Source organism: Papio anubis, chromosome 6 (assembly GCF_008728515.1).
Source record: "Papio anubis isolate 15944 chromosome 6, Panubis1.0, whole genome shotgun sequence".
NCBI classification, from domain to species: Eukaryota; Metazoa; Chordata; class Mammalia; order Primates; family Cercopithecidae; genus Papio; species Papio anubis.
In genome coordinates, this window is record NC_044981.1 from 79,308,890 (window position 1) to 79,333,665 (window position 24,776).

Sequence of the window (24,776 nt, forward strand, 5' to 3'; positions counted from 1 at the left end):
TGGAGATTTGTGGAACTTTGAACTTGAGAGAGATGATTTAGGGTATCTGGTGGAAGAAATTTCTAAGCAGCAAAGCATTCAAGAGGTGACTCAAGTGTTATTAAAGGCTTTAAGTTTTAAAAGAGAAGCAGAGCATTAAAGTTCAGAAAATTAGCAGCTTGACAATGCGATAAAAAAGAAAATCCCATTTTCTGAGGAGAAATTCAAGCTGGCTATAGATATTTGTGTAAGTCACAAGAAGCTGAATGTTAATTTCCAAAACAATGGGAAAAATGTGTCCAGGGCATGTCAGAGATGTTTGTGGCAGCCTCTCCTATGGCAGACCTGGAGATCTAGGAGGAAAAAATGATTTCGTGTGCAGGGCCCAGGGTCCTTGTGCTGTGTGCAGTCTAAGGACTTGGTGCCCTGTTTCCTAGCCACTCCAGCCATGACTGAAAGAGGCCAACATAAAGCTCGGGCCATGGCTTCAGAGGGTGAAAGCCTTAAGCCTTGGCAACTTCCATGTGATGCTGAGCGTCCAGGTGCACAAAAGTCAAGAATTGGGGTTTGGGAACCTCTGCCTAGATTTCAGAAGACACATGGAAATGTCCGGATGTCCAGGCAGAAGTTTGCTGCAGGGGCAGGGCTGTCATGGAGAACCTCTTCTAGGGCAGTGCAGAAGGGAAATGTGGGGTTGGAGCCCCCACACAGAGTCCCTACTGGGACACCGCCTAGTGGAGCTGTGAGAAGAGGACCACCATCCTCCAGATCCCAGAATGGCAGATCAACTTACAGCTTGTACCAGGTGACTGGAAAAGCTGCAGACACTCAACACTAGCCCATGAAAGCAGCCAGGACGGAGGCTGTACCCTGAAAGCCACAGGGCCAGAGCTGCCCAAGACCATGGGAACCCACCTCTTGCATCAGTGTGACCTGAATGTGAGACCTGGAGTCAAAGGAGATCATTTTGGAGCTTTAAAATGTTACTGCCCTGCTGGATTTTGGACTTGCATGGGCCCTGTAACCCCTTTGTTTTGGCCAATTTCTCCCATTTGGAATGGCTGTATTTACCCGATACCTGTACCCTCATTGTATGTAGGAAGTAACTAGCTTGCCTTTGATTTCACAGGCTCATAGGTGGAAGGGACTTGCCTTGTCTCAGATGATACTTTTGAACTATGGACTTTTGGATTAAAGGTGAAATGAGTTAAGACTTTGGAGTACTGTTGGGAATGCATGATTGATTTTGAAATGTGAGGACATAAGATTTGGAGGGGCCAGGAGTAGGATGATATGGTTTGGCTCTGAGTACCCACCCAAATTTCATTTTGTATTGTATTCCCATAATTCCCATGTGTTATAGGAGGGACCTGGTGGGAAATAATTTGAATCATGGGAGTGGTTTCCCCTCTACTGTTCTCATGGTAGAGAATAAGCCTCATGAGATCTGATGGTTTTATCAGGGGGTTCCGATTTTGCATCTTACTCATTTTCTCTTGCTGCCACCCTGTAAGAAGTATCTTTAACCTACCGCCATGATTCTGAGGCCTCCCCAGCCATGTGGAACTGTAAGTCCAATTAAACCTCTTTTTCTTCCCAGTCTTGGGTATGTCTTTATCAGTAGTGATTCTGTTCCTATGAAATATCTAGAACAGGCAAATCTATGAGACATAAAGTAATTAAGTGGTTGCTCAGGGGATACAGCAGTAGGGGATGATAACTAAAGGGTTGGGAGGGTGTTTTTGAAATGCTAAAATATTCTAAAGTTGATTGTGGTTATGGTTGCACATACTTATGAATATATCTAAAAACATTGAATTGTACATTTTAAGTAGGGGAATTGTATCTAATTTGAACCATATCTCAGTAATGATATAAAAATGTTTTTGGATACTAAGACCAAACTAGAAAGAACACAAGAGCAAATACATATTAGATAAGAAGAAAAGAGTAAGAAGAATGTAAATATTTTAAAAAATAAAAAGGAGGCCTGTGTGCTGTGGCTCATGCCTGTAATCCCAGCACTTTCGGAGGCTGAGGCGGGTGGATCACCTGAGGTCGGGAGTTTGAGACCAGCGTGACCAACATGGAGAAACCCCATCTCTACTAAAAATACAAAATTATCCAGGCGTGGTGGCATATGCCTGTAATCCCTGCTACTTGGGAGGCTGAGGCAAGATAATTGCCTGAACCTGGGAGGCAGAGGTTGCAGTGAGCCGAGATTGCACCGTTGCACTCCCGCCTGGGCAACAAGAGCAAAACTACATCTTAAAAAATAAAACAAATAAAAAGGATTCTAGACGAAGTGGTAAATAGTGAAGATAAGAATATCCAACATATGAATAATAGTAGTCCTTGAAGACAAAAATCAAAGGAAAAGAATACTAAAAACTCTACTTAATGAAAAATCCTGAAATTAACAAAAAAAAATTGAAATTAATGTTGAAAGAGCACCAGAGAGTATTCATCCAAAAAGACCAACGTTAATACAAATTTTAGTAAAATTACTGAACCATAAAAAGCAAATGCCTTTAGTTATCTAAACAAAAACTACTCAAAAAGGGAAAGAAAATTAGATAATCACCAGACTTTTCAACAGCATTCCCTTATGCCTTAAGAAAGTGTTATACCACATTTGATATCCTGATGGAAAAAAAATGTGAGCCAAGGATTTTACACCCAACAAAACTTAATTGTGAATATAAAGGCATAAACCAGTATAGAATGTGAAAACTTGGGAAATAATTGTTTTCCAAAGCCTTTCCTAAGGAGTCTACAAAAGAACAAGCTTTAAACAACCAGAAAGACTAGAGAGTCATCAATAAAAGGATTGGTGGAGAACATTTAAACTTGTAGAACTAAAACAAAATAAGGGTTAAAAAAGAAAGTATAGATATATGCTAAACTATTTCAGTAGTTTTAGCAGTGGTTGTATTAGTATTGTTATACTGAAGATGTGAAATAATGCGAACACATAATAAAAAATGTCATCTAGTCTTCAATCTCTCTGTATTTTCCATTTAAATATTTCTGGGGTGAAGTGGATTAAAATTAGCTCTGCTGATCAAACTATTATTAAGCTTTGAGAAGAATTTTCACTAAGTTCCTAGAGAACTGGGCTGTGAGATGGAATCAAAGGTTCACAATACTACCTCCCTCATGGTTTAGTCAGACCACACAAGATCTTTCCTATTTTTTTGTTTTTCTTAGAGTTTCACCCTTTCTGCCCAGGCTGGAGTGCAATGGCATAATCTCGGTTCACTGCAACCTCTGCCTCCTGGGTTCAAGTGATTCTCCTGCCTCAGTTTCCTGAGTAGCTGGGATTACAGGCATGCACCATGATGCCCAGCTAATTTTATATTTTCGTAGAGACAGGATTTCACCATGTTGGCCAGGCTGATCTCGAACTCCTGACCTCAGGTGATCCATCCACCTCAGCTTCCCAAAGTGCTGGGATTATGGGCATGAGCCACCACGCCAGGCCACAAGATCTTTCCAAAGGAGAAAATGGCAATTTCACTCTTCTTTGTAAGACTGATTTTTAAGGCAATCACAGTTTCTGTCCTATCCACTAGTACGTCACTCTACACCTAAAGATTGTTAACTCCCCAAAATAATTATATATGAACCAGGTGGTAGACTATCAGAAGCAACATGAGTCCTGGAAGGTGTCGTTTCCTTAAGTAAAGTTCTATGAGGGGAAACCGGAACAAGAGGGTTATTAGCAGTTTATGCTAAGGGTTTATAACATTCATGCTTTCAGGGTTTTTTTAGAATGTGAGAAAACCAGGCTTGAGAAAATCATATCTTAGATAATCCATGCTAGGAAAAAAACAAGTAAACACTGGGAATTTAATTACGAGTTGTACACATGACCCATCTAGGTATACATCTGAAAAGGAATTAGAACAGCACCCAAACAGGCAAAGAATAGGGCCAAAGACAGTTTATATACCTGTCTGTTGAGAAGATCAGGGCGAGGTTACTCCTCATTCAAAACAGCAAATTTTAAAAATCCAAAATAAGATTTATTCTAGCATAATACAAACATATAAGGAAAGGAGGAATATCATTCCAAGGATCCTAGAGGAAGAGCAAAGCTGTTCTCATTGGTTTTAATTTGACTTGTCTGATGTCTAACCAAGTTGAACATGTTAACACTTGTTCATTGGCTATTGGTATATTGTCTTCTGTAGGATAGCTGTTTGATATTTTGCCCATTTTTAATTGGGTTGTTTTTATATTGAGTTGTAAGCTTTATGTATTCTGGATACAAGACCTTGGTCAGATATGTTTTGTGAACATTTTATTCGAATTTGTGATAAATCTTACATGCATTTTTGCAGTTGTTATTGCTTAGTTCAAGAATAAGCTTAGAGAAATATGTCAATTTAAGTTTGACCAAAATAAAAATGTAAAATAAGTAATAGTACATGCAACAACTGTGAAGTTGATGTGTGAATAACTGAAACAAGGAAGAACTCCAATGGCAGAATGGGGAGAACTTTTGGAGCAGGTAGACCTGAAAGGTAAGCAATTAATGACAAACAGGGCCATAATGAGACACCTTCAAGTTTCGTCCAATAATATACACATTAAATCATGCAAGTCATAATTCTAGCCATGAAGGCAAAGAACATACAGACATTGCATAAGCTTGGCTAGGTTAGGAGAAACAAACCACTTACATGTTGTAGTACATTTTGTTCATTGCTTTATAAACCAAAAAGTATCTGAGACAGGTCTCAATCAATTTATAAGTTTATTTTGCCAAGGTTAAGGACATGCCCAGAAGAAAAAAAACACAAAGTCACAGAAACAGTCTGTGGTCTGTGCCTTTCTCCAAAGATAAATTTAAAAGCTTAAATATTTAAAGGGGGAAAGTGGGCTGCAGGGGAAAAAGGGAAGGGATAGTAATCCCCTTGTTGCAAGAGAAAAGGAACAGGTAGGGGAATAGTCAATTATGTATTCATCTCATGCTCAGTAAATCAGCACTTTACCTAAGATAAGGTGAACACAGAGTAGCTATTTGGAGATATTTATCCTTTTATATGTAGCTATTTGCTTAGGAACAAAAGGAAAGGTAGCATCTTGCATGACACAGCTTTCAGCTTAATTTTTTCCTTTTGGCATAGTGAATTGGGGTCCAAGTTTTTCTTTTCCTTTCACATTTATCCCCCTTTTCATTTTAAAATCTTTCAGAGAAGGCATTTTAAAAGAACTGATTCAGCCGGGCGCGGTGGCTCACGCCTGTAATCCCAGCACTTTGGGAGGCCGAGGCGGGCGGATCACAAGGTCAGGAAATCGAGACCACAGTGAAACCCCGTCTCTACTAAAAATACAAAAAATTAGCCGGGCGCGGTGGTGGGCGCCTGTAGTCCCAGCTACTCAGGAGGCTGAGGCAGGAGAATGGCGTGAACCCGGGAGGCGGAGCTTGCAGTGAGCCGAGATCGCGCCACTGCACTCCAGCCTGGGCCACAGCGCGAGACTCCGTCTCAAAAAAAAAAAAAAAAAAAAAAAAAAAAAAAAGAACTGATTCTCTGGTCTTGGCTTTTGCCTGATCTTTTATGACGATGACAGTTTATTCCTAGATGGATAGGTCCCATGTTGTTAGGCAAGCTCATTTTTAGTAGGTTGTGAAATCCCACATCCCATGAAGTAGAATTAGGGGGAGTAAGGGAGAAAGAGAACAGAGAAAAAAGGAGGAAATGAGAAACAAAAAAGGGAGAACAATCCTAGAAAACTGATATAGGCATATTACCCTGAAGTCCATATATCAGTAGGCAGGTATGAAAATGGTTTATGTATATAAATACGTTGCTGTTATTTTCCATTGAAGTTTAAGTTGTCTAGCTTCAGTTCACAGGGCTTTAAGAAAAGTGCAGCTTAATTTTTTTTTATCTGTGCCCACAGATACCTGAATGAATTTGGTTAATTCCTCCCTTTTTGAGGTCCCAAGAAAACTTGGGGTTCCTGGACCTGCCAGAAAGTGACATTCCTTACTTATCAGAAGTTAGAACCCCATAAAGGACAAGATATGAGGCCAGCTTTTCCAAGGGGCTTTTATCAGTTCCATAAGTCAGCCTCATTTTCTCAAGGCCATCTGAAACTATGTCATTCCAGTCAAAATCTCCATAAAATAACCATGTGTCCCATTGTGTCTGGTTATGAAATAAATTCTTATTGAACTTATGCAAATAACTATATTGCCATAAGTTAAGAATACTCACAAATAGTTTCCAAATGTTTGAGGAATTAGGTAGAAATTATGTTTTAAATCTTGCTTATTAGAGTATACTTTACTCAATTTTTGAAAGCTATAAATAGCTTAAAAGAAGAGAAAGTTTTCTTGACTCTGACAAAACAAAAAGAATCTGCAAATGTTTTAAACAAGTTATAAAATAGTATTTCAGTATCTATTCAGTTCTGTTCTGCTTGATATTGGATCAGTAAACTTCTTGAATACATTCAGCTCTCCATAAAAGTTCTGGAAGTTTTTCACTCTATTCCAATGGCACAATTTCTTTTTTTATCTTTTTTTTTAAGACAGAATTTCACTTGTTGCCCAGATGGGAGTGCAATGGCATGATCTCAACTCACTGCAACCTCCACCTCCTGGGTTCAAGTGATTCTCCTGCCTCAGCCTCCTTAGTAGCTGGGATTACAGGGGCCCACCACCATGCATGGCTAATTTTTTGTATATTTAGTAGAGACAAGATTTCACCATGTTGGCCAGGCTGGTCTTGAACTCCTAACCTCAGGTGATCCACCCGCCTTGGCCTCCCAAAGTGCTGGGATTACAGGCATGACCCACCATTCCTGGCCCAATGGCACAATTTCTAAATTTATCAGAAACCTATATTTAAGAATACTCCTTAAATACACCATTTCATATCTGGCAATACTTCCTGTATGATTTTATTATACCAAGTAAGCCAAATATGTCTCTTTTGGACTTCAGGGGACCTAATATCAAAAAAGTAATGAGGTCAAAAAGATTGAATTTAGAATTTGATTTTGGAATGTTTTTCAAAAAACAAAAGTTTAAAACACTTGATATCACAAAATAGGATCACAGGTCATTGTAAAATAAGTCATTCATTTAGCCAAAGTGATAATTGAAAGATTTGGAAAAAAAAAAAGAAGCAAAAACTTTTAGAGAGAGGAGACTTACTTTCCCAAATTATAAGCCATAAGAAAGACAGCATGAGGCCAATTAAATCTGTCTGTCAAATCTTATAAAAAAATCTATGAAGCTTTAATCATCTTGACCATAATATATAATTTCTATAAACATTTTTTAACCTTTGTTTTTTATTAAAAAGTCAGTTGTCAGTTAATGCTCCAAGAAAACCCTGTTAATCTGACACAGGTGCCCAGATGCTGATCTTTCATCAGTGTGCCTTTGATATTAATGTTTAATTCATAGAGAAACTCTGAACTAATGTTATCTCTCAAAATTGGCCCTTACAATCTCACACACCCACCACTTCTGTGATAGTCCCTGGGCCTAGAGGGGTTGAATAGTTTTCATTTATGGCGCTGTATATCACGAATGTACTTTATTTGATTGCCATCTTCTCTCAAGTCTGAAGATGATAATTTAACAGCTGTCACTGTTTAAGATTTAGCAGGACTTGGTGTCCTTTTTAGATCTGGGAGTCAAAGCCCTATAACTTAACAGCATGAGGACTTTAAAAGCAATACAGAAAGTTATATGGATGTAATAAACTTATTTTTTAATCTCAATTTTCTAGGCAAATAAAAAATTTACTAACAATGACATAGGAATTATTTCAATAAAACATGAAATCTGTTAGGTTGGTTACCAAAAGGAAAAAAAAAAAAAAAAAGAACTTCTGCAGTGTGATTGCTTCTCATTATGGGGAGTCCATTTGGATAATCTGCAAGTCAAAATGAATGAAGATGGTACTTGAATTAGTTAGACATAGGAAGAGTGTATCCTGGGTCATAAGTGAAAGTTTTTGATTTCATAAAGTCAAGAGCCCAGAATGTTATGTTGGAAGAAAACATTTCCTTTAGAACTTTAAGATAAAATGTTTTTAGCATCAGGCCACAACATCAGTTAGAACCTAAGGAAAAAAGGTTACAGGAGCTGATGAAAGAGTTGAAAAAGAAAGTTATTATCTCAGGCCTTCTCAAAGGGTAAACAAAGCTAAACACTGTGAGATGCAATAAAAGTTTAACTTTGGGGTTTAAAAAATTAAAATCTCTTGTAATTTTATTAAAAATAAATCAGTACTTTTTAATATCTTTTATTAAGAGTAAATCAATTTCCTTTTAATTATAGCCAACTTGATCACATAGGTTTTTTTCATAAATTCTGTTTTTACAAACCCTATTACAATTTACACAAACCATTTATGACATGCTTGGACTGCCTATATTATCCTAAGCATTTTTTTTTTCTTAAATAACCAGGCATTTTATTTTAGGGCAAAAAATTTATAATACGAAATTGTTTCTCATGTAAAATTATATTCCTTTTAATATTCCTTACCAAAAATACCTCTTTATATTTACAACTTTCTTGACATCTCTCTTAATGATTTCTTTTACGTTGTTTTATAAATAATCTTTAAATAACCTTTGAAGTAGACAAAAATTATTTTTTAATAAGAACACGTTATTTTTTAGAAAAATGTTTTCCTATAATTTTTAAAAAATATTGGAAATGACCCATTTAATATTTATTGTTAATTTAACTTCAAATTCTAAACTATATGTTTTTTGTAAGCATTTATTCCATTATACTTACCTAATCAATTAATTTTTTAATAGTTTACCTGGGTTCGTTATGAACACTATGATAATCATCATTTAAAGTTATTTCCCTTATCCATTTTTGTAGCCTATGGATTTCAGGTGTTTACCTAAGTAAGAACCTTAAGGTTAAATAAATGGGTGGTGCAGGAGTTGCCAATAATTCAAGATTTAACTGTTTTAGTTAAACCAATTGAAACCAGCCTTGTTGTCTGGGGTGTCACCCAAAGTTCTTGGTCTCATGTCTGAGGAAATCAAAGACCCGGACACTCCAAAGGTGAAGTTAGAGCAGAATTTTAATAAGCAAAAGGAAGAAAGCTCTCTGGTACCAAGAGGGGTCCTAGAAAAATGGGTTGCCATTTTACGGTGAAATGCAAAGGTTTGTATAGACAAACTGGTGGGGAGGTGTGTTTCATTTATATAGTGCACAAAAAAAAAACAGTCAGGAGTAGGTGTATCATTTGCATAAGGCACACATTTCTGACAGTCTTCACCCCAACCTTTCTAGTGCACATGTGGGCTCCTTAGCCTGAGTTACTCCATGTCGTTTATCTCTTCCTACTGTGTATGTTTGAAAAAAAAAAAAAAAAAGAGAGAGGGTCATAACCCTCCATGGTGGATGTGCCTGGTCCAGGGTTGCTCTTCTTATCAGTGCTGCTGCAGGCACTCCCCCTGTGCAAGCCGCCTTGTCTAGAGTATTTCAAAGAAGGGAGAGGAATGTGCTCTACTGGGGCTCAATATGTATCAGCAAAACTTGCAGATCACACACAAGGTCCCATTCTGTGTTAGAACTTGCCTGCCTTATCTGTATTTGCAGCCTGATCTTTCAGGCTGCTCTTTGCTAAAAGAGAAATGACTTATTGGGCTGCTTTTTGTTAGAAGAGAAGCTGCTTTTTGTTAGAAGGGAATTCTACTGAGGACTCTTGTCCTAACTATCTGCCTAGTTGATTTCTTTCTCTCTTCTCTCACAGTAATATTAAATTTCTTATTTATCATAAAATTACACAAGATAAAATTCTCTTTTGGGCTGCATTTACAGCTTTATAACTCATGCCAAATCTTGACACCTCATAATATTTAGCAGAGATAAATAGAACACTTCCTAGCCAATAAATCTAAACAATAATGTAGGCTGACAATTCTGAAGACATTTCTAATTTGATTTTACCAATAACTTTAAAGCCAGCTTCTTTATTAACAATTTACTTATGTCACGTGAACTTGCAAAGCATTTTGGCTCATTCACTTAATTCCTGAGTAGTCCTTTATTTCTAATCCAATTTACTACCTTGTGGCCATAACACGTAACAAAACACATGTATGTACACCTTAACTCACCTAAGCACACATACACATATGTACAGATAAACACATCCAAGCACATATACGTACTCATACAAATAAACATCCTATAGCTTTTACTTCAGAACTCTACCCATGAGATATTAATACAGACTTACCAGTTTACCACAAAATGGCTGGATGCAAATAGTGGTTTTTGTCTCAACACCAGTAGAAAGGTCCTTTAAACTGGAAAAAAAAAAAAAAAGTACCGTTTCTTAAGCAAAAATCACATCCTTGTTGTTTTTTTACAAACTTCACCAAAACCACATCTTATTCTCCTACTGTTCTAACTCTCAGTAACCCTAATTCCCAGGGAAAACATAGGATTACTTAATTTGACATAACATGACCTTAAGATTTTAAATTGCTGGAGAAAATTTTGAGACTAAATTAACCAAATTAATCTTACCAAAGATTACTAAAGTCATGTGAACTGAAAAGCCTCTGAGCTAGCTTCTATTAGTACAACAAATGTTTACTTTTCTTTAAACCAACTAATTAAATGTCTTTCATATAATTGGTACTGAAATATTATTTTCACATGACACATATGAACATATAGACATAACAGACTCAGAGGCAGATCTTATAGATTTAAAATTTTTCATTTGCCTGTATTCAAAAATTTTCTCTTCCCTACTTTAGACTATTAACCTCTTCATTATCTGTTCCATGTCCTAAATAATTGTTAACTAGGTAACTCTAAATTTACATCTCCAAAGATGTGAATTAGGTGAAACAAGGTAGAAAATGTACATCTCAAAGACACAGAATTAGATCTAAACAAAGACCAGTTTCGTTATGGAAAGTTTAAGCTATTGTCTTACCCCTAGTTAAAGTTCCTAATGGCTTAGGTGCAGAGACAGAGATGCCCTTACAAAATGGAAATTTCCTTTAAAGATACAAATTTCCATTACAAAGAATTTTATTAAAGTGATTTGGTTTGATAGGTAGTATTTCCAACTTAGCTGCTTAATTAGATTACTGGCTTTAGGGTGGAGGCCTTTAAGAAATGGGGTGAAGAAAGTATACAGGATTTTCTTATCTAAACATTAAAAACAGAAAGAGTAGTCGTCCCCTGTAGTAATGACCATTTCCTGTAAACTGCCCTCAGCCACCCCTAACATTGTAGCTCTCATGCGGCATTATACACACCAAAGGCAAATACTCTCACAGTACAAGGCAATCTCTGGTACTCCCAAAAGACAAAGAAACCAGGTTATGCAATACAAGAAAGAAGAGCTTTAGACCTGAGAAGAATCAGCACATGACTCTTGAAACTCCACAGTGAAAGCAAACAGCTCAAAAAGGGGTGATTGGTACCTTAATTCTGAGTTCTTTAAGGGGTCTGAGTCATTAGAAGTCTTCTCTTTTTTTTTTCACTTGGCACTGAAGATGGCAAAAGGAGGAGATGTTAGATATGAGTTCTAAATTTCTTTTCAAATAATCAATATGTCAGTATGTTCAATTATTTGCCTTCAACTTTTAAACTTCCTCCTAAAGCAATCTTTTTCGATTACCTGCTCTACCCTGACTCATTTCAATCACCTGCTCCATCCTGACTCATTACGTTTACCTGCTCCACCCTGACTCATTCTGATTACCTGCTACCTGTTCCATCCTGACTCATTGTCCACCCTGCAGAACCACTTTTCCCGCCAAACCACTCCCCCCCCCCCCCACCCACCCCGCCCCGTCAAGCTCTTTAAATTAGCCAATTGGAATTAGTTTATCCTGTGCAGTCTAACCCTAGCCAATAGGGGAACGACAGAGCAGCAGGGGCTACGTGCATCAGGGATAAGAACCCCTTCCTCTCCCTTGTCCAACTGTGCCTCACCATTGCTCCATCCGTAAGGGCACACTCTTCTATAGGAGTACCTTGTCTTGCTGAGAATTAAAAAGAAAATGTTATATTCGAGTGCTATTTCTTTTGTGGCACCAAAACTTTATTTATAACAACAAATAGAGTAGAAGATAAGTAAATGAGAGGACAATTTTTAAAGAAAGGAAGTTAACAGAGAAACCGCGTGCCTCTTTTTTCTTTTTTGCAGCTGCATGGAATTTTAGTGAATCCAGAGGCCTTGTTCCCCATAATTTGGAATTCTCATTCAAATGTGACCAAGTCAGGTAGAGTTAATCAAATCTGATGGAAGAAGACCAAAATAATAAAACAAATATGATTACTGAGGACTTTTAATGGTAAGGAGAAATTAAGACCAGTTACTTGTTAATCTTAACTTTCAGTCACTAAAGAGAATTTTCAAGACAAAAATCCAATTGAGCTACTTACCTAGGAATAAGCGCAGGTTGAACACGGCTCTCCACCATCTACGAAGCAGGAAAAAACTCGTTCTCTGTTGGAATGGAGCAGAAACTCCAGAAAGGAGGTGCTGGCCCTCCATCATCATGGAAACAGGAAAACTAGCCTTCCTTGTTGGAAGTGAGTAAAACTCCAGGAAAGGAATTATAAAGCAAAATGAACCTTAGACCTCAGCCAAATTTGGGGAGAGGAATGATTCTCTGAAGGGATCTCCCAGACCTCAGCAAATTGTATTATGGTTTGAGCAATAAAGATAGACCAAGCTGGTACTAAGCAAGGATAGATTTGGCAACGATCAGGCCACCTCGTCTCTTCCACTGGCCACCAGTTTATAAACCAAAGAATATCCTGACAGGTCTCAATCAATTCAGAAGTTTATTTTGCCAAGGTTAAAGACATGCCTGGAAGAAAATAACATGGACCCACAGGAACAGTCTGTGGTCTGAGTCTTTCTCCAAAGATAAATTTGAGGGCTTCAATATTTAAAGGGAAAATGTAGGCTGGAGGGGAGAGAGGTAGGGCATAGTAATCCCCAAGTTATAAGAGAAAAGGAGCAGGTACAGGAATAGTCAATTATGTATTCATCTCTTGCTCAATAAATTGGCACTTTATGTAAGATAAGCAACCTCTGGAGATATTTAACTTTTTCTCTCTAGCTATCTGCTTAGGAACAAAAGGAAAGGCAGCTTCTTGCATGACTCAGCTTTCAGCTTCATTTGTTCCTTTTGGCATAATGAATTGGGGTCCCAAGTTATTTTTCTTTCACATCTTTATATCAACTGGGAACTTGGAAGTAAAGCTAAAAATGTGTTGGCAACTTTTTCAAATTCAGAGTTTATGTTCTGACACAGGATTTTCTGATTAGCCCTCTTAAGCCATGGTGATTGGAACAGCAAGGGGACTGTTTTTATTGTAGTGTCTACATCTACACAGTCAGCCTGTGTAGATGTCCTTAAAATAAGCAAGAAAAGCAGACGGAGATGAAATTGGAGAGAGAGAGAGAGAGGGACGGGGCGGGGAGAGAGAGAGAGAGAGAGAGAGAATGCTGCATTACAATTCTATTTCCTCATTTAAAACATGCTGAGAAAAGCAGTTATTTGTGCTCTGCAGTTGCTCTTTAAACATGTGTAAAGGAAAATCCTGAAATTTTTAGTAAAATACATCCAAGTGTTTGTTATGCTGAGGGTTTCCACATTCTGAGCAAGTTATTTTATTTATACAAGAATTGTCACAGGCAATTCTCAGAATAGCCACCTACTTGAGGAAAAAAATCACAGAAAATCATTACACAACATCTAGGTTTTGTTACATTTCATATATTTTGTGGTATTTTTAAATATACATACTTGTCATATTTTAAAATATTGAATTTATTATTCTAAACTGAGGTGGAAATTCTGCACAATAAACCATTAGAAGAAAGTACGCTCTCCCTCAACTAGTTAGGAAATGGCAAAGGAAACCAAAGACAGGGTTTCCTGCACTCAAGGTAGTTTCAGGAAGAGTACAGATTCAAAAGTACTACGAGAAAGTGCCACCTGTGCACTCAGTAATGTAACCCTGGAGCTCTGTCCTATTGTGCCAGAATGACTCTCTCAGATAACTACCAGTTCCCTCAAGCCCCAACATACAAGCTTGGGCTGCAGAGGAAGGCCTTACATTTGCGCAAGAGGTGTTCTGTGAGATGTAGAGCAACATTCTTGGAGGTGTGGTCACACCTAAATATTCTATTTTTTGTTCTCTTGGCCAATAATAATGGCTCATGTTTCTATAGTGCTTTTCTTTTTCTAATTTTTAATTTTTATGGGTACATAGTAGGTATACATATTTATGGGATATATGGAATATTTTGATACAGGCATACAATATGTAACCATCCCCTCAGGGTAAATGGAATACCTGTCACTTCCAGCATTTATCCTTTGTGTTACAAACAATTTCATTACACTCTTATTTTTAAATGTACAATTATTATTGACTGTAGTAACCCTGTTGTGCTATAAAACACTAGGTCTTATTCATTTTTTTCTACTTTTTTGTATCCATCAACCATCCTCACTTCCTTCCAATCTTCTCACTACCCTTCCCAACCTGTGGTAACCATCCTTCTCTCTATCTCCAGGAGTCAATTGTTTTAATTTTTAGCTCTCACAAATAAGTGAGAACGTGCAAAGTTGGTCTTTCTGTGTCTAGCTTATTTCACTTAACGTAATAACCTCCAGTTCCATCTATGTTGTTGCAAATGACAGGGTCTTCTTTTCTTATGGCTGAATATACTCCATCATGTACATGTACCACATTTTCTTTGTCCATTTGTCTGCTGATGGACACTTAAGTTGGTTCCAAATCTTAGCTATTGAAAATAGTGCTTTAATAAACATGGGAGTGCAGATATCTCTTTAATATCCTGATTTCATTTTTGGGGGGTATTACCCAACAGTGGGATTGTTGGATCATATGGTAGCTCTATTTTTAGTTGTGTGAGGAACCTTTAAACTATTTTCTAGTGGTTGTAGTAATTTACATTCCCACCAATTACCAATGTAGTAATTTACATTCCCAATGTACAAGGGTTCCCTTTTCTCCATGTCTTCAACAGCATTCGTTATCATCTATCTTTTGGATAAAAGCCATTTTAACTGAGGTGAGATGATATCTCACTGCAGCTTTGATTTGCATTTCTCTGATGACCAGTGATGTTGAGCACCATTTCATATAACTGTTTGCTATTAGCATGTTGTCTTTTGAAAAACGTCTATTCTAGTATTTTGCCTATTATTAGATTCTTTTTCTATTGAGTTGTTTCTGCTTGTTATATATTCTGGTTTTTACTCCCTTGTCAAATGGGCAATTTGCGAATATTTTCTCCCATTGTGTGGGTTGTCTCTTTATTGTTTCCGTCACTCTGCAGAAGCTTTTTAAGTTGATGTGATTCCATTTATCCATTTTTGCTTTTGTTGTCTGTGCTTGTGGGCATTACTTAAGAAAATTTTTCCCCAGATCAATGTCCTGGAGATTTTCCCCAGTGTTTTCTTGTAGGAATTTCTTTGTGTAAGGTTTTATATTTAAATCTTTAATCCATTTTATTTTTGTATATGGCAAGAGATAAGTGTTTACTTTCATTCTTCCACATATGGATATCTAGTTTCCCCAGCACCATTTATTGAGACTGTCCTGTCCCCAATGTATGTTTTTGGAGCCTTTGTCAAAAATGAGTTCACTGAAGATGTATAGATTTGTTTTAGCATTATCTATTCTGTTTCATTGGTTTATGTGTCTGTTTTTATGCCAGTACCATGCTGTTTTGGTTAATGTAGCTCTGTAATATGATTTGAAGCGGTAATGTGATTCCTATAGTTTTGTTCTTTTTGCTCAGAATAGCTTTGATATCCTGGATCTTTTGTGGTTCCTTAAAAATGTTCAGATTGTTTATTTTCTTCTTTTTTTTTCTGTCCTATATTTATTAATACAATTTCATCAGCATCATCATCATCATCATCATCATATTTTCTTTTTTTTTGTAGTTTTGTATTACATTTTATTTCTTAAAATTTAAAAACTGTATGTTTACTTTTAAAAGTAAAAAATAACAGCTAGCAATACTAATATCACTTTCTGTTTGTCTCTTTGAAAATATGCTGAATCATCATATCGATGAATGCAGAATGCATATCCCATACAGAGATTATTTTGTTCGCAAATTTTCTTTTTTTTCTTTTTTTATTTTTATTTTTTATTTTTATTATTATTATTATACTTTAAGTTCTAGGGTACACGTGCATAACATGCAGGTTTGTTACATATGTATACTTGTGCCATGTTGGTGTGCTGCACCCATCAACTCGTCAGCACCCATCAACTCGTCATTTACATCAAGTATAACTCCCTACAGAATGGGAGAAAATTTTTGCAATCTACTCATCTGACAAAGGGCTAATATCCAGAACCTACAAAGAACTCAAACAAATTTACAAGAAAAAAACAAACAATCCCATCAAAAAATGGGCAAGGGATATGAACAGACATTTCTCAAAAGAAGACATTCATATAGCCAGCAAACACATGAAAAAATGCTCGTCATCACTGGCCGTCCGAGAAATGCAAATCAAAACCACAATGAGATACCATCTCACACCAGTTAGAATGGCGATCATTAAAAAGTCAGGAAACAACAGGTGCTGGAGAGGATGTGGAGAAATAGGAACACTTTTACACTGTTGGTGGGATTGTAAGCTAGTTCAACCATTATGGAAAACAGTATGGTGATTCCTCAAGGATCTAGAACTAGAAGTACCATATGACCCAGCCATCCCATTACTGGGTATATACCCAAAGGATTATAAATCATGCTGCTATAAAGACACATGCACACGTATGTTTATTGCGGCACTATTCACAATAGCAAAGACTTGGAATCAACCCAAATGTCCATCAGTGACAGACTGGATTAAGAAAATGTGGCACATATACACCATGGAATACTATGCAGCCATAAAAAAAGGATGAGTTTGTGTCCTTTGTAGGGACATGGATGCAGCTGGAAACCATCATTCTCAGCAAACTATTGCAAGAACAGAAAACCAAACACCGCATTGTTTATTTTCTTTTGTGAGGAATGTCATTGATATTTTGATAAGGATTGCATTGAATCTCTAGACCGGTTTGGGTAGTATGGACACTTAAATATAATTGGTTCTTTCAATCTATTAATGTGGAATCTCTCCATTTTTGTGTGTGTCCTCTTCAATTTCTTTCACCTGTGTTTTATAATTTTTATTGTGGAAATATTTCACTTGTTTGGTTAAATTAGTTCCTAGGTATTTAATTTTCTTTGTAGCTGTTGTAAAAAAAAAAACAAAAACTGATTAAGATTGGATAGATTTGTCTGTAAAGTTTTATTGAAGATTGGGGTTGACATTAATAGTACACTAATGCAAGGGTGAAATTTGGCTTTCTCTCTTGAACAAGATTTTCATCTAATATTAAAGGATAATGAAAGATTTTTGCCTACCTTTTAAATAAACTACAGGAAAAAGAAGGGAAAGACAAGAGACAGATTGGAAAGCAATGTTCCTCTATCAATAAATAAAGGTTATTGCCTTTTTCAAATTTTTGAGTCATTATTTTGGCAAAATAGATGACTTATGGTGACCTGGAATTCTATTTTATAATATCAAGTGTTTGAAATCTTTAACATATTTGACAGGTTTCCCAAAATCAAATTTCAGCTTCAAAATTGTCTTTTCTAACCTCTAACTTTGGGATGCTATAGAGGGTCCCTGAAGCGTCCAAAAGAGAGGTAAACAGGATTATTTGACATGTTAAGTTACGTGGGAAGTATTGTCAAAATAAAAAGTAATGCTTAATTTTCTTCAGGTTATATTTTAGTGAATGTTAATATATGTTCCAAAATTGTATGGGATTCCTAAAATTCTAATGTGACTAAATATATACTATCAATCATAATTACAGTTATTGTATTAGTCCATTTTCATGCTGCTGATAAAGACATACCTGAGACTGAGCAATTTACAAAAGAAAGAGGTTTCACTGGACTTACAGCTCCACATGGCTTGGGGACGCCTCACAATCATAGTGGAAGGCAAGAAGGAGCAAGTCCTGTCTTACATGGATGGCAGCAGGCAAACAGAGAATGAGGAAGATGCAAAAGCAGAAACCCCAGATAAAACCATCAGATCTTGGGAGACGTATTCACTACCATGACAATAGTATAGGGGAAACCACCCCCATGACTCAATTATCTCCCACTGGTACCCTCCCACAACACATGGGAATTATCGGAGTACAATTCAAGATGAGATTACGGTGGGGACACAGAGCCAAACCATATCAGGTATTATGTCAGTTATTGTAGATCACAGAAATAACCAAATTCCCATGTCAATTGTGTCTTTATGACTGTTTAAAGTCATTTCCACAGTTAATTGCTTAATTCTGATGCAACTTCTGAAAACTTCGCAAGCACTCAAAATCCTAGAATATAATATCTTTTAGGAAGTTTATGAAAGGATGGAAAGGACCCTGAAAAGCACTCTTGAATACAGGTAAGAATTCCTAGAACTTTAATGAAAAGACTGACTGGTTTATAAAACTACTAACCCAAGTAGAACAAAAATTAATTGAATACCAAGAAAATACTTTGCCAGATTGTCATGCTCAATCAACCAATACTGAAATTGTTTAGATATACAATTTGAATGAACTCCATGGTCTAAATCAAGTTACCTATGATAACCCATTAGTTCTCAGTGCTATGCACCTAAATTGGATAAACAACTGGTATTCAAGAGAACATAAGTCCAACATTAAGCATGGACTCATGGAGAACCAGAAGGGCTGCCTTGTCCTTTCCGAGTCCTCAAAACTTTTGTTACTAAAAGTTCTGCATGTTGTGACTCATCATGGAAAAGATAAAATGATCCAAATTAAATATATATTGGTGTGGTGATTTCTAAATTGCTAAAATAGTTTATGGCCAATGTTTGGATTGTTAAACCCATATTCCCTGGAAGACAAAGCTTTAGGTACATTTGGCAACTTGATGGGCCATTCAGACATTTATAGAGGGATTTTATTCAGTTGTCATTTTCAATGCATGTTTTCTGGTTGTATAAAAGCTTTCCCATGCAAGAGGTATGACATTATAACAGTAGATTATTATACCACCATGTATTTTCACCAGGTAAAGAAAGCATTTCATGGTTCACTTACTGAGGACCACCAACCCCTTCATAATTTAGAACCTGAAGATCGGATCTTCCGAGAACATCAGAGAAAGGCTGCCGTTGGCATCCACACTGCAGCAAAACTTCAGGACCTTGAATCTTGGGCTCATAATTTCACAACTGAGAAGGGTTCATCCACACTCTTGGAACTATATCCATTGGAACCCTTAAGGTAAAGCTAACCAGGGAAGTTTCTCCCCAGAAGAAGATTGCAGCCTTGATATGAACAGCTTTTTCCCAAGATCATGGATCAAGACTTCTCTACTATCATGAGACTCTTATCTTTGAATATTTTTCCCTTGCTTATGCCTCTGTGAACAATAGAAGTGAAAAGGGGGTCTGTTGTGTGCACTCATTGTGTATACTTTATTTGTGAAGGATTTTGAAGCCAGCTTTTATACATGGATGAGCTTATACCTTGATAGATGGAAGATGAGGCCCAATGAAGGTGAGAAATTTTAAAGACACATATGTGGCCTCATAATCAGTCAGAAACAACACATTGGTTCACTCTTCTTGACCCACATCATGGGTTAAAGAGAACATTGCCAGGAGACCTTCACTCTTCTAGAAGGGCATTATTTATCTGGTCCTTTTCCCTCATTGTTTGAAGCAAAAGAGACAATGATTAGAAATGTATCCCTCATGATAAGCTCTATGGCAGATTCTACTGTAAAGGCTATGGTTGCAAAGCAGACTTTAAATTATCTTATGAGAGTTATGCTAAATAATAGAATTGCTCTAGAGTACTTACTGGCTAAACAGAGAAGTATCTGTGCAGCTGCTGGCACTTGGGGCCTATGGAGAAATACATCACACCAGGTATTAAAGAGATGCAGTTGTAGGGGATTAATGAAGAGACGGCTTAGTTAAGCAGGCAGAATGTTTATCTAGCTTATTCTTTTATCATTTAATTTTAGGTGGTTTGGTTTATGGGGATCTTGGATAACTCTTGGTGTTATGTTCCTAATATTCATAATAGTAGTCTCCCTGGTATGCTGTATTCTCTCAAAAGATTTAAATGTTTGCATTTAGCCATCTCTAGAATGTCAAATAGTCTCTCCAACTGGAATGACAAGAGCTGAAAGAAATGTGTGACCATGAGGGCACTGTAACCTATGGATGACATGCTGAGACCAGAAACCCAAAATGATGGTAACTAAGAGTGACACAAAAGCCTTAAGTTTTGGTCACACTCTCACCTAAGTGAGAACCTGACCAAAAAGGAGGAATTTTTTAACAAAATTATGGGAGGCTATTGTTTTCGACTGAACTCATGCACAAGGCCCCAACAGAGTCGACCAAACCAAAATGGAGTCACTCATACTACCTGTGACATAATCAAACTAAGACTTTAAGGAAACACATGGATCTTAGAACAGACCAGGGTTTGGGGTTTTTTCCTCCTGTTTCTCCTTTTTTGTTTGTTTGTTAGTTTTTTAACAGAGGGAAAAAAAAACTCAAACCTGGTCTCTTCTAGGATCTAGGTGTTCCACCATAGGGTATAAGGTCCTTCCTTGTCCTAGAGAAGATCTAGAACACATTTCTAGGAAAGAATGTATAAGCCAGCCTTATACATGGATAAACTTATACCTTGATAGATGGAAGATGAGGCCCAGTGAAGGTGAGAAACACATATCTATGACATTCCAGCATAACAATCTAAGGTATAATTCCTACATGACAGGAATCTGCTCCATTAACAGTTGGTAGATCTCACTTGTAAAATTGTTTCAGCACTCTTCCCCGAACCCATGGGCAGAGTTTTTAAAATTCCTTATAGATTATCTTTAATATTTTTAAGTCTATTTTGTTCTGTGATTTTTTTCTTTGAATCATTTTTGCTAGCATGTTACCTAGAAAATGGTTTATTTCATCTAACTTTTCTAATTTACTGGCAAAAAATTTGTTCAAATTATTTTCTTATTTTTACTATTCTTTCTATATCTGCAGTTAAAGCCATTTTTTATTTCTACTATTTACCTGCTCTCTCTCTCTCTCCTCTCATTCATCAGTGTTTTCAAAGTTTTAGTTATTAGCATTTTTTAAATAATGAGTCTCTGGTTTTGTCAGTTCTCTCTAATGTACTTTTGTCTTCAATATCATTACTTTTGCTGTTACCTTTATTATCTATGAAATGCAGCTGCTTTGCTGTGACTCCTTTTATTGCTGGGATTAGGGAGGAAGAACAGAGTGTACTATTTTTGAAATGAAATTGAGCCAAGAAAAATTGAGGCTGGCATTTCCTCTGAGAAGTGCTAGACTCAAGTTATTCTTTAAAGGAAACATTTTGAAACCCTTCTTTGGAGCTTTTGGAGAGCCCTAGAAGGTATGTTCCAAGGGAATATTTTCAGAGAACATTAATGTTGTTTTTATTGCATAACAAATTTCTGTGTAACCTTAGAGTAAAGAGGAAAAGGATCTTCTATTTTCTTAAAAATACTGTGATTCACTGCAGAGCTCATAAATGCTAAATCACAGCATGGCAGGCAAGTGAAAAGAAAATAAGAAAGCAATGACTATCTACATAATTTATTTCCAAGTCATAGTCCATGGGCTGACTTTTAGCATTTGGCTCTTTGCCAAGCTGATGAACCCCTACCCACATGTAGTCAAAACCCACAGATAATATGGATTTCCCTTTCTCCAGCATTGGCAAGCACCTAAGTGATATGGAAGTATTTGGAAGAGCTTGTTTATATATATCTGTATTGTCACCCATCAATTTATTCTCTTTGGTGTCTTAGAATTTCTGATGTCCTCTGAGTCTACTCTGGGGTGATAGTTCCATCCTTCAGTGTAATTTAATTTTTTACATTAATGAAAAAGTTCTTAGTTAATTAGGCATGCAAATAAATACATATTTATTATTTATTATTTATTTTATTGCAGCAATTATGGTGCATCATAATAAATGCTACATCAGAAATATGCAAAAAGTGATACGAGAGGTAGAGACAGAATCCCTCACTCCATATTAAGAAATCATAACAGGATTCCTGGAGGAGGAACTGAAGCTTAAGTTATAAAGTTTAGCTTTACCTTGAGGCAAGGTTATCTGAAAGCTCTTTCAGACTGGTAAATGGGTGTATTAATCTGTTCTCATGCTGCTATAAGGGCATACCTGAGACTGGGTAATTTATAAGGGAAAGAGGTTTAATTGACTCACAATTCCACATGGCTGAGGAGGCCTCAGGAAACTCACAACCATGGCAGAGGCACATCCTCACAGGGTGGCAGGAGAGAGAATGAGTGTCGAGCAAAGGGGGAAGCCCCTTATAAAACCATTGTATCTTGTGAGAACTCACTATCACAAGAATAGCACAGGATTCATGACTCAATTATCTCCACCTGGTCCTGCCTTTGACATGGGGATTATTACAATTCAAGGTGAAATTTAGGTGGAGACACAGAGCCAAACCATATCAAAGGGTAAGAGGAGTTAAGGCCGTAGGAGTGAAGGGATTGGTGGAGCTCTATAAAGGCAGTAAGGCCAGGTACATGGAGGATCCAGTGTTCTCATCTGCTAAAATGCTCCAGTCGTGAGAAAGGAGGCAGGAGAGGAAAGGAAGGGTAAGTAGCACAGCATAACTTTTCTGAATTGGAATAGCTGGTCGTGCCTTCTGGCACAGAAGATGCATATCAAACTCTCAGATCTCACCTAGAGAAAACAGTTCTACCTCACTCAACCAGAGTCACTCCAAGTATGAGCCATCTGCTCTCATTTCACCTGACTGGCTTGCCCTGTCTCAAATGACTGATGTCAAGGTAAGAACTCTTCCCATCTATAAGAACTCTCTTCCCATCTAAACCTTGCCATTTGCTGATCTTTTCTCCTACCTCATCATTTCTAGAACAAGTGAGTCAGATCACGGTGGTCAGGGATGGGGGCTTCAGCTGATCTAGTCAGGAGAAAGCCAGGCCTCAGGTCATGAAAGCCAGAGTGGGGCCATGCTGGCTCACCACTAGGCTGATCCCACAATGTGCTCGGGGCAGCAAAGCTGGGACCATGAGCATCCTATTGAAAGAACGTTCTATTTCAAAAATAGCTTCAAAGCTATTGTCCTAGGAAATACAAGAATGTTGTGTTATAATTCCTTACACTTACATTAGTTTATATAAAGATCTTAATCTGGCCCTAGTTGAAAGGCTGGTGTATTGGGACCAGGCCCCTCATTTAAAGTGTTTTTGGGGCAGAAGGGCTGGAGTGAGAAGTCCATGGGGGACCTGATCTCAAGAATAACTGAGATCTGTAGCAATGTTGTAAAGCGCTTTCACAAGCTGCATCTCATGTCTTCCTCACTAAACCTTACGAGCTGCATTGTATTAATAATTCTTACTTTGCAGATGGGGAAATAGATGCTAGGGGAAGTTGCATAATTAACTAAGTTCCTTAGCTGGTGGGAGAAACATTTAGAACTCACATCCAGATCTTTTGACTCCTGAGCCCACAGCTTCATTCACAAGAGTCTTGTGAAACTCTCATAAGCTCATAATTGTTTCACCTTGGCTATGAGGGCATGGGCTGAAGGGCAGAAAATCTAGCCCTTCAAGGTCTGAACTTACAAGTCCAAGGCAAGAGCAAAGTTAGCTGAACTCAGGCTGAGCTAATACATTGATTTTGCACCCCTTATATTCATTCAGCTAAGGCCGGAATCAGGGCAGCCTAGATGTACAGGTGGGGATGAGGTGATCTCAGATGGCAGAGTGCAGGAGTAGGTGGGGGGCAGATAATTACAACAAGACTTTGCCTTATCTCTAAGTATTCTTGTCCTGTGGGGTCACCTTGAGAAATTGTTCTAATTCCCTATTTCTTTAGCTCTGCAATGAATTGAATATGTGAGTGCCTGTGCTGTGAGGATGTAGGGACGGTCCCGGTCCTCAGGATGCTTACATCCAGAAGAATGCATTTTAAAAGGTCTATGTATAAGGGAGAATGTTTTTCGTTTTTGTTTTTTAGAATCATTAAGAAACCTATTCTTCTGGGAAACACAGAGGAATAACATGTGATTTTAGATTTCAAAATTTGTAGAAGATTTTGAATGGATTTGGTATTTGAACTGCTTTGTCAGGAAGTAGAATTTTGATGGTCAGGGCTGAGGACAGACTGGGGAGCAAATACAAGAACGTGAAAAAGCCAGGTGTGCAGTCTCTCTCGCTCTCTCCTCTTCTCTCCACCCCCCTAGTAGTTCTGTTTCTCTGAAGAATCCTAATGTGTACCCCAACTGTTTCCAAAACGATTTTGAGATTGCTAAGCAGCCACATTCAGTTCAGTCTGGCTTTACATTTTGTAGGTTTAAGCAATTTTGGGGGCAATGAATGTACCTTCAATAGACTTTTGAGTGTCAACCTTTATTTTCTCCCATCTATTGCCTACAGTCCCCAGGCTACTGCTGCTCCATCTAATGATCCTTACAGTAAATACACTAAAAGAATAGACAATGGATTCAACAGAGACTGATCCCTGTAGTCTGCACATAAGATTTAGTCTGCGGTTGATACTAATACGCATGAACACAGCGTACATTGCTGTTCCCTCTGCCTTAAGGTTTAGGTAACATGTGTGAGAATGAAGTGGCCCCTCTGAAGGAAACAGGAAACTT

The 24,776-nt window shown here is 37.4% G+C and overlaps 1 protein-coding gene across 4 annotated transcripts in view; it reads left to right on the forward strand.

Annotated features, from left to right (window-relative positions):
* The window catches only part of LOC101010337 (cytochrome b5 reductase 4), a 130,037-nt gene extending 108,958 nt beyond the window's left edge, over nucleotides 1-21,079 (forward strand). Inside the window, exons 17-18 of one of the 4 annotated variants that reach the window (XR_001901950.3) lie at nucleotides 18,357-18,492; nucleotides 19,131-21,079. Coding sequence is in view for 3 of the 4 variants with exons in the window: in XM_017958078.3 (XP_017813567.2) it covers nucleotides 18,357-18,372 (16 nt within the window). In the remaining variant the exon portion in view is untranslated. Of the gene's footprint in view, nucleotides 1-12,158; nucleotides 13,392-18,356; nucleotides 19,109-19,130 lie in introns of those variants that run through there. The other 3 variants (XM_017958080.3, XM_017958078.3, XM_017958079.3) reach the window with 3 other exon arrangements.
* The last annotated feature ends 3,697 nt before the right edge of the window (nucleotides 21,080-24,776 follow it).